The sequence below is a fragment of the Pecten maximus genome, chromosome 7 (assembly GCF_902652985.1).
Source record: "Pecten maximus chromosome 7, xPecMax1.1, whole genome shotgun sequence".
Lineage (NCBI taxonomy): Eukaryota > Metazoa > Mollusca > Bivalvia > Pectinida > Pectinidae > Pecten > Pecten maximus.
This window is the reverse complement of record NC_047021.1, coordinates 33,147,667-33,159,091: the sequence shown is the minus strand read 5'-3', so window position 1 is coordinate 33,159,091 and position 11,425 is coordinate 33,147,667. Positions and strand designations below refer to the sequence as shown.

The window sequence follows — 11,425 nt, the reverse complement described above, 5'->3', positions numbered from 1 at the left end:
CTGCATAATCAATGAGTCATGAAATGTCAAAATGCTTTTTACATGTCTCTGTAGATCTACATACTTCTCTAACTATTAAGTAAACAATCCGAAAACGATATTCCGAACTTTAATGGCATTTATTTAGTTAGTAACTTCAGATTATGAATCTAGATATCTTAGTAACACATAAATATATGACGACAAAGGATCCTTAAGATATCTACATGCATAATATGTCGTACGAGGGTATCACAGTATTAAAAATCAATTGATATAAAATATATTGAATGTGTTGTAATGAGATGATAATATTAGTAAGCATAGTCACAGTATTTATTTTATTAAATTTTATCATTATAGATGGTGATTGGGAAAATTATATCTAGCGTATCACCGCGAACATTTTTTTGCTGCGGTACTATTTGTTTCTAGGCGAAAGGAAACAAACATGGCGGACAACGGTGTATCGGATCACTCTTCTCCTGTGGTGGAGGGAAATGTTGTTCATGTGGGAGGTGAAACTCACGTACTAAATTATGATACCAACATTTTATCTCTAGATAATATGATTAATGATTCAGCAGTCATAGATAGAGAGGAGATAACTGACGAGTTGGACGATGCAGATGATGAAGTTGATGAAGAAGATGTCGAGGTACTGTAAATTAACTACCTAGTACTGTTACTGTACAGTACTGTGCAGTACGAGTAGTCTGAAATTCAAGACGACCTTACTATGTTATCATCTTCAAAGGCGATGTAACATCAGAACCTGTCGCATTACTGCACGAGGACAAACTTTCTATCTGATGAAGTAATTTCACAAAGATCTAAAGCTGCATTTAAATAACAAGACATGAATACATGATTCAAAGAAAGGCGAAACAAAAACATACTAATTATAAGTATCACAATACTTTTACATTAAAAACATGAAATGTCATTATTCTAAAGGTAGATATTCAGTAGTGAACATGCAGTATCTATCCAAAGCATCTCTTCCGAAAATTGATTTATGACAACAACAAAGTGATGGTAAACAGTAAAGTTTAACAAAGCAATACAAATCTAGTCTTTAATTTTAGTTGCAAACTGTTTCTGTACAATTAAGTTCAAATAGGAGTCATAGTAAGCTTCTTCTAGCTTTTAGAAGTAATTTTTATAATTTTTTTTACACTTTTAGTCCAGTTGCCTAATATTTATCTTGATCGCAGAGTACACCATACATGACAACCTCTGAAATCTCCAATGGAATGAGGAAGATCTCCCTCATTCCACATCCAAAATGAGGGAGAAAGTGCGCGAAAAAAATCGTGACATTTTTTGTTACATTAATTAAGGGGATGTTCCACATGAGTTTGAGCAGGTGTAAATTACCTCAGGCTATTATAAAAAAAAATAAAAATAAATTATTGATTCTTTAAAAAATGTTTTAAGAAATTTCTTAGAGAGGAACTGTATGTAGTGTACTACACTGGAAGCTTTGTTTAAGCTGTGTTTAAAACCGTTTATTGATGGTGATTAACTGATTATTTTTACATAGCTTGCAAGACTGTCCCCAACCCTATTATGTGTGAAAGTAGTTTGAATGATTCACTTGTCATTAACAGTTTTCTGTTTTGGCCTCCTATTCCTTGGTAAATAGTTGTTTGAAGCATCTTGTTGTGCTGCATAATGTTAACGCTTTCAAGTGTTTTGAACAGGTCTATTATGTCGGTACACTCATTCATGTACTCCAGTGAGGGAAGGACAATATTCAGGCTAGGCATTTAATAGACATGTGTCAATCCTTTGGAGTATTCAATGGCTATTCTATCTCATTCGTCACTAAGCTGGTGACCATATTGCTGATGCATATTCCAGCTATGATCTAAGGTCTTAAATAGTTGTAGGAAAATGTCCATGAAAGTGAAGGTTCTGAACATTAAACTAATTAATGTTTTTGTTTGCTGTAATGAAATGTTTATGTATCATTTAAATTTATTTTCATTAATAACTCATCAGCTAGTAAGGGATTGACACTGATTTCTTGTTTCAAAATTAGAAAGAAAAAATATATTTAGACCTAATTTTTGTCTCTGTTGAACTATTGTAGCTATCCCCTGGAGGGATTCTGGATGAGGAAACTATTGGCCGAGGTCTTTCTAACCTGGGACGATCAGCAGATGGGGCCATGCAAGTCTATCTACATGTCACAGTACCGGTAAATATTAATGAAAGTTTGTAAATTATTAACAAAATATGTTAGAAGTTAACACTAGTTTATGTTTCAAGTTCTATTTAAGCATTTGTCATATGTAAGTGTATACTGATACAGAGTAGATCCATTCTGTGTCAGTAGCTGTAAATACCACAATTAAGATAAGAAAACTTGCAAGAGCAAATTAAACACAAACATCTTGAGTATTATTTATTGTAAGCATATATTCTTGTGATCATTTTTAAGCTCCACATCCAAGCTTTACATTATAATCATGGAACAATAAATAATTATTTTGAAAGTACATAAATATAACTTCTTACGCATGTTTCTTTTTTCAGGGATTCAGTCTTAAAGATATTGAAATGATCGAAATGTTTGTCCACCTTCAAAAAGTGGAGCTTCCTTACAATGAAATCACAGGTAAATATATTATGGTATTACACAAATTATACAAATTTTATTAAACAATTTGTTCTGTCTCTTTTCTTGTATGAAATACAAATTTTGGAATTAAAATTATGCAATCATTTTAAAGTGAAAAACAAAATTATGCTATTTTGGTTTGTTTAATTGAGAGTTCAGATTATTTGGAAGAATTTGAACATATATATGGTGTCTTGTAGCGGTCTTTGAATTTAAAAAATAGTTGATTGGTCAATAACTCAATGTATCAGATTGACCTCTAAGCAAGGCCATGAAATAATTTGAAATGATATGTATTAAATTCCTTGGTCATGATATCAATTGTCTACAAACAGTCAATTAATTATTATTGCACTTACCAGGGCAGAATAATATCACATGTGTATCTATATGTATACATGTATATTGATATATACCTGGAAAATTTGACAATTTGCTTGTCTGTATACTGTCGTTATTACTACATTAACAGTCATATGTACATTTTTGTATATATATGTTTTAATTGGAAATGTTGTTTAAGTTTTATCAAAAAGAGAGATGGGGAGAACACAATCTTTTATTTATGTTTGATAACCAAAATTAAAGAAATGTTTATGTCAATTACCATAAGGTCAGGGAAATTGCTAAATTTATGATCTCATTATAAACTTATTGGTTGTTTTTTTCACAGGATAAATAATCTAGATGCATGTTTATTTACAATCAAAATGCCAAGGTCAAGTTTATCATGTCACCAGTAGCTGTAGTTAGAAGTGCTTATGTAATTGCTTTCATATACAAACTGATGCACACTATATGTTTTTCTACATTTTATATTGTACTTGTGGTTATAGTACAGGAGGTTGTTATCTTTAAACTTCAGATCTCAGTCCATTGAGTCACCTGAAATACATGTTGATCCTGGATGTTTCACACAATAAGATCAATCGCCTTCTCGACTTTGAGCCACCAAAGAATCTGAAGGAAGTTGATCTCTCATACAATGAGATTACAGAGATGTCCGACCTGTCGCAGCATCATTATCTGATGAAACTCAATCTGAACCGTATCCTTGGCAACATTTTATTGTTTTGCAATAATTATTTCAATTTGATACCATTGTATGGTAATTGAACTAGCCTAGATGCATGTGAATTGCAAAATTTTAATTTGACAATATATGCATGCATGAATACTTGATTTGCCTATGAATATTTTTTGTCTATTTTTTTTTTCCATCAAACCCCAGTTTACCAAAAGTTTATTTATGCACATCCAGCATTAAAATGATACTGGAATGTGGATATAATATTTAAAAATCAGGTTTTTCTGTGTAATAATTTTTTTTCATTGTGATATAAAATGATAAAAAAAAAATTTGTAGTACCCAATATCAATTTGCAAATTTATCAATAAAGCTTTTTATGTACACTGTTAGTTTTAATCACATACAATTGTCAGTAATTAAGATTAAGTATTTCATTATTTCTTCAATATTTTTACATGTATAGAATTTTTTTTTAAAGTTTTTGTATCTTTTTGTTTTATTTATTCTTTTTATTGTACAGAAAGCAATATAATTAAAGATGTATAGTTTTGCCCAATTCACCTTAACTTTACAACAGACAATCATATATCTGAGATACATGGCCTACAAAACTGCCAGAGATTGAATACTCTACAACTAGCCCACAACAAAATCTCAAAGATACAGGGACTTGATTGCCTGCCAATTCAACATCTGGACCTGGTATGTATTAAGGCCCTGTAGGGGCAGATAACTCAGTCAAAGAGCTGGTGTATTTTGGACATTTGGAATTATTTTTGCAATCATAAGACAATATGACATGAAAATGAAATAAACTTATTCATTATTAGTTGACAAAATCAAATAAAAAGATTACGTGGTATTTACATTGTATATCACATAATATAGTTTAATTTAAACATGTAATTTTTCCTTATTCAATTTTCAGTGCCACAATCAGATTAAGAGGATAGAAAATCTAGAAACTTTGAAGAAATTGCTGGTAAGAACAACACTTTATATAGTTAATGTATGGTTTTATTTTGATTGATTGGAATTGATATAACAATGATAGATTTTCACAATTGATTGTATATTACTATTTACTGTTCTTATTGTTTTGTAGTTAAATGTACTTTTTTGTTTAGTTTTTTGGTTTTTTTGTTGTTGTTTTTTTTTTTTTTACTTTTTTAGAAATTATGATAAAGGAAATAAAAATTGTGATAAAAGATATATAATAATGGAATTTCCGGAACTTTTGTATATTTAGTATGGGCTTTGTAAGTATAGATTATATTTTTTTCAATTTTTGTTTATAGAGAGTGAATTTTGCTGGAAACAATATCCGAAGCCTGAAGGGATTGCAGGAACATGACCTTTTGGAGTCCATTGACCTTGAGGACAATGAGGTCAGTTTCAAACTATTTCTTTTCATCAAAATTCAATATAAGGAAGCATAGCTTAGAGAATGAAGGTTTCAGTTAAAGTGCATGAAATTCATAGATTTTAAAAGACTCAATTCAATTCTTTATTTACCTATTAATTTTCAAAATAACAAAAAATGTTTTTTTGTTGTATAAGTTTTCATTTCTTGAATTTCAGGTGATAGATATTTCAGAAGTCAAATATATACAAGATTTGGAGATGTTGCGAGTGTTGAATTTATTAAGGAACCCAATCCAGGAGCTTCCAGATTATCGATTGTCCATACTGTATAGGATGCAGAGACTGAATGAGCTGGATCGTCACCGAGTGGAAGCTGAGGAAAAGGTAACAAAATAAATTACTTTTAGAAATATTTTTCAACAACATGAGAAATGTTCAAAAAATCAAATAAAAGTTGAACAAACATAATTTGAAAAAAATCAACGGCAGTGTATTCAAGTTTTTTTTTTTTATAGGAAATGTATAGCTTACAATTTTATGGGGTGCCGTTTTACTATTTATTCCCATTTGGTGATATCACCTATTCAATCAGTGATATCACCTATTCGAATAGGTGATATCACCAATTCATTTTTCAAATAAGTGATATCACCTATTCGAATAGGTGATATCACCCATTCGAATAGGTGATATCACTTTAAAAAGTTCTTAAGTGATATCACCTATTCGAATAGGTGATATCACTCATTTGAATAGGTGATATCACCAAATGGGAATAAATAGTAAAACGGCGCTCCATACAATTTTAAAATGTATTTCATCTCTTAAACATTCTAAAATATTTGAGATATGTGGCCTCCTTGAAGGAATCTTTTATTATTCATCAAAGTTATATTTACTACTGTAGTGTATAGACATTGCTACATAAATCCCTTCCAAATCCAGATGACATTCATATCTGCTATGAATGTCATTTCCCAATTATCACTGTGTAATTGTTTATTACCACCGACACTCCGTGGAAGATATCAGTTTTGAAATGTATTCCTTTCAGGTGGCATCCGTAAACATGTTCAACCCACCACTGGAGGTGATTGCAGCCAGGGACCATATCATGCATGTTGTTTATTCCTTCCTGCAGCTTAGCCGAGTCCTTGACAGGTAACGATCACTGTGGAATCCTGACAGGGACATTTAACAATAATGTAACAGTTCATTCTGGTATTGGTATTGCAGCAACTATACATTCTAAAACTGAGATCTTAGAAAGCATAGAATTTTCTTTCATAACAAGAAGAAATAACAGTTTCATTATTTGATAGCTAAACACTCAAAACATTTAAGTCAAGAAATCCTTATTTCTGCATCAACATTTTCGTTGTCACTCAAATGTTTGCAGATATAATATTTCAATTCTATAAATTGTAAATTGTCTTTTCAGCACACTACCCAGTATAGAGACACCTTACCCCATGTTAGTTCTGGTAGGACCCCAGGGATCTGGCAAGAAGAACCTCGCCATGAAGCTGGTTGACGAGTTTTCAGATTACTTTGGATATGCGTGAGTAAAACAAATGTTATATTACCAAATTAAAAATATCTGTTAAATATACAGATTATAACTTTTGCTTAACAGTTTAATAAAATTCACTGTAGTCCAAGTTCCTCTGGCCCTGACACCAGACTTGGACATTCTGTGTCAGCTAGATGTCTCCAGACATGGTGTTAGGGCCAGAGGAAACTCGGGCAAAATTCACTGTAGAAGTTAAATGTTGACTAATTTGAAAAACATAATTTCCTTAAAACTAAAAGATGGTTTAATTCAATATTATCACTCATTGAGGTGATTACATGCATATTGATGTCCTGCGCTGGTGACAAACATTCACAGTGTGTATATATTTTGATAGGACAATTACAGATACAGCATATTTCAAAGTTTTTACATGTCTTGAACGAATATTGTTATTGTTCCTTACTAAGAGTGTCTCACACAACACGAAAAAAGCAGCCGGATGAGACTGACGGGGTTGACTACCATTTTGTGACTCTGGAAAAATTTGAAATGGATATCAAAATGGTAACTACATTTTTACATTGATTGATGTGTAAAGTGATTGTTGGAAAAATTCTGGTAGATAATCTAGCCACCTTCATTCACTGGAGATAATGTAGCCCTTTACATTCCTACTAACTTAATCCAGCCATGTCCATTCTGAGTAGATCATCCAGCCACCTTTGTCCCCAATAGATAATCCAGCCACCCTCATTCCCACTAAATAATCCAGCCACCTTCTTTACCAGTAGATAATCCAGTCACCCTCATTCCTACTAAATAATCCAGCCACCTCCATTCTGAGTAGATCATCCAGTCACCTTCATTCCAAGTAGATCATCCAGCCACCTTTGTCCCCAATAGATAATCCAGCCACCCTCATTCCCTCTAAATAATCCAGCCACCTTCATTACCAGTAGATAATCTAACCACCTTCATTCCCACTAAATAATCCAGCCACCTTCATTACAAGTAGATAATCAATCCACCCTCATTTCCAGTAAATAATCCAGCCACCTTCTTTACCAGTAGATAATCCAGCCACCTTCATTCCAAGTAGATAATCCAGCCACCTTCATTACCAGTAGATAATCCAGAAAAACTGAAAATGCAGATTTAATCTTAAATGACGAATCCATGGTAGAGATACATTTAAGCAGAGACTTATAAGATAAAAATTTGTTGCAGGGCCAGTTTCTCCAGACCTACCAGTACCACGGCGACTGGTACGGCCTACAGATGGAGTCTATAGAGAGTGTGGCCAGGGAGGGACTGGCCTGTGTCGTTCACATGGAGTTAGAGGTGAGGCAATTTTTTTTTTTTTTTAATAGCCATTCTGTTTAGGCCTAGAATCATGATATTCTGCCAGTGGCATGCTGGGTGTTTCATTCATTGATTTTAATTGTATGGTACATCACTTTTCTCTGTAAATATGTACGGGGTTCTAAGTTGTTTAGATATTTTGTAAAAAAAACCCATAAAAGTCAGTCTTTCCAGTGTTATAAAACCTATGAAATATGTCACCAAGTCACCACATGGCTTAATCAATTGAAAGTTTATTGTAAGCTGTAATCAAACTTATAAATTTACTATTAGTTTAGGTAAGACGTCGGAGTCAGAATTACATCTAAGCTTTAATTGTGTAACTTGATGGGAAATTATTTGGAGAACACTATACCTGTACTAATACAATTAACATAGGAATTTACTCTGTATTGAATTATTGTTTCTAGAGGGTAATATCATCGATATGTTTCAATATAGACGATGATATACATATAGCACCAATCTAGTATCTATAATATATGCAAATTTTTATCAAATCATTTTCTCTGTCAAACAATGGTCATTGTTTTTTCATAATCCTGTTTACAGGGTGTACTGACGATTAAAAACACGTACTTCGAGCCACGCTACGTTTTAATCATGCCACTTGGTCGTGACTGCCATGAGAAGCGCCTGAGAGAAAAAGCAGCATACACAGAGAGCCAGATAGAGTACACCCTGTCACGAGGCGATCTGTATGCTGGCTACAACCAGGAGCACCCAGGATTTTTCGATATGATGATCGATAGTGGTAAGATAAATCATATCTTTATTAGAAACTGCACTTTCTATTTCATTATATATAGAAAGATATAGAAACGACTAATCATGACTGATACTGAATGAACTAAGTGAGTAATTTCTATCAAAACCTTGCTTCTCATTTTGAGAGCATGACATTATACATGTACCTGGATTTTTCAGGAATACCTAGTTTAATTCTCCTTATTGTTTTTCAAGGGTCTCCATTTGAATCTATATGTTGTTGATATTTTGCCCTAGTTTTATTGTTGTTTGATGGGGTATTTTTCAGAAAGGGACTTAAATCTTGAGAAAAATAGAACAGGCAGAATTTAAGAATTTGATGAATGGAGCACTGCTTTAAACATGTAAAAAATAAATAGTTTACAATTTGTCATATTTTTTCCCCCGTAGATGACATTCAGGTTGCATACAAACGCTTACGGCGATTGGTCATGGACTACTTAGGAATCAGCCTCAACAGATCACCAGCGGGTTCTATTGACGGTGACGCCGAAACACATATAGAAACTGATGTCCATGGAACAACGCAGATAGGAACTAGGACATGGTCCAAACCAAGTATCGCAGATAGTGCAGGGATGTCTCAGGCCTACACACGAACAAAGGCTACGCAGTCTCCCGTACAGTCAGGGCGTGGCATGCTTGTATGTCAACATCTTGTTAAAATTAAATATGTGATAAAACCTGTATTTGATCTAACTTCAATTAACCATATAATAGCATGTTTAAGAATCTTGGCTTTGTTTGAATCTATGAAAACTTTGTAAGAATTAAAATTTGAGATTGATATTCATGTTAACATTTCACTAGAGAATATGATGACTGATGATTTTCGAGATCTAGCTAGATTTTGATAGGATAATCTTTTGTTCAGAAAAACTAAAAGAAAAACAATTCATCAAAACTAATTAAAAACAGTTAAAATCTTTACATCTTTGACAATGAATAAACAAATGTTTCAATTATAGGAAGAGGCATCTTGGAGAAGAAGACATAGTGCAGCTAGGGATGCTGTATCAGGCTATATCCCTCCACTGTTTGAACAGATTGTAACCCAGTAAGTGTTCACACTTATTAGGCAGGAGAAATGTTGTCTTCTGCACTTATTGTCAGGCTTATTGGGGGTGGGGGGGGGGGGGTGGTAGTTTACATGTATTAATAGAATTTACAACTCAGACGATATCAGAGCGAGAATATCTCCAATGAAATGTTGACAAATCTGAGATTCTATCTATTTTTACAGGATTAACATTTTATTGAAAAAATGTCGTACTGTTTCTATACCTATCCTTCAAATTGTTGACATAATATCTTCTATAGTTATCTGATATTGTTTCATTAATTCTTTATAATTTTAAATTGTAAAACTTATTACAGAAGTTCATATTCAAGGCAAAAATATCACATTGTTGTATTTACTGTCAGAATAACATGGAGATAATGTTGTTAGAATAATTACCCATAACACCACATTGATGGAAAAAATCATAACACGTTTTTATTGCACCTCTGGGACCAAGAAATCATAGTTCACTATACACATATACATACACATTTGATTGTACATGTGTATATATATGCTTGTAACAAACTATGCTTATAACAGACTTATTTTCTTACGGCAATTTTGGAAATTCAAAACACTTCATTATAAACATGAATTTGTTGTAAGCGTGCTCGTTATAAATATGTAATTAATATGATCATTTGCAGGTATCCAAAGACAGCACCCCAGACAGTTGAAGGCCAGATGGGGCTAGGGGACGGAGAGGTCAGTAGGTCATACTCTGCCCCTGTACAGAAACCACCACATGCTGAATCAGATGAGGACAGTTCTAGTGATGAACGCTCCGACTCCATGTTGTCAGTTGCCTCAGCCGGTGATATGGGTGGGGGTTCACCAGAGGGTTCAGTCCACGGTGGAGGCAAAGGTCCCCAGTTACCCACAGAAACCATGAACCCGTTAGAATTTATGGAGGAGGAAAAGGGGGGCAAATCTCAAACCAGTCAGCCAGCAGAAATCCACGAAGCAAGGCCGCCATCTGCCCCACGACCGGGGTCAAGAAGTCGGCCAGGATCAGATCGACATAAAGTGCTGCCCCCTATATCCCCCATTCCAAAAGTGAACTATATTCCTGAATATTAATTGTTATTGTTTTGATATTATTATTGACAGAATCTTGATAATTTCACAAATGTGACTGAAAATTGTGGACTTGTTTACCACAGCAGTGACATACTGGTTTGTGGCTCACACTGGAGAGTAAACATCAGCCTGTGTGTTTGTTTCTTAGAATGTGCTTTGATTTCAAATGACAAACAGTATCATATTGACATTTCTAGTTAAAAGATCAAGATGTATTAAACATGCAAGGTAAATGTAAGTGATTCATGGCCTGTAGAATATTTTAATAAATGTGTTTTCATACTAAGGATATGAAATCAGGAACTATTTTGTATTGTACAAAGGCGCTATCAGCTTCTTGACCTGAATGACCCCACTACAACTATGTAACATTTCCAGTGCTGGTTTAGATAATTTACTTTTCCAATTGTGAAAGAGTATTGAAGGTATTAAAAGTATTGTGTAACAACATGTTTAGAGAGACTGTATGGTGAGACTAGTTAATAGATATAAATGGGTTATCAGTAATAAGGGTTCTATCAATTGTAAATGTTAAACCACTAACATTTTTAATACAAAGTTGTAGGAACATTTATTCGGTATACATGTATTAATGAAATATTTTGTGTTAATGTTTTATAATCTGTGATA

The 11,425-nt window shown here is 33.2% G+C and overlaps 1 protein-coding gene across 1 annotated transcript; it reads left to right on the top strand.

Moving 5' to 3' along the window:
• Positions 1-291: 291 nt before the first annotated feature.
• Positions 292-10,971, top strand: LOC117330631 (leucine-rich repeat and guanylate kinase domain-containing protein-like). The gene is made up of 16 exons (XM_033889063.1): positions 292-637; positions 2,078-2,185; positions 2,524-2,605; positions 3,474-3,656; positions 4,216-4,340; positions 4,567-4,620; positions 4,937-5,026; positions 5,220-5,387; positions 6,058-6,164; positions 6,445-6,564; positions 6,987-7,083; positions 7,747-7,860; positions 8,434-8,635; positions 9,040-9,293; positions 9,618-9,706; positions 10,363-10,971. Exons 1-16 carry the CDS (start codon positions 431-433, stop codon positions 10,793-10,795), a joined length of 2,433 nt encoding a protein of 810 aa, XP_033744954.1. The 5' UTR covers positions 292-430; the 3' UTR covers positions 10,796-10,971.
• The last annotated feature ends 454 nt before the right edge of the window (positions 10,972-11,425 follow it).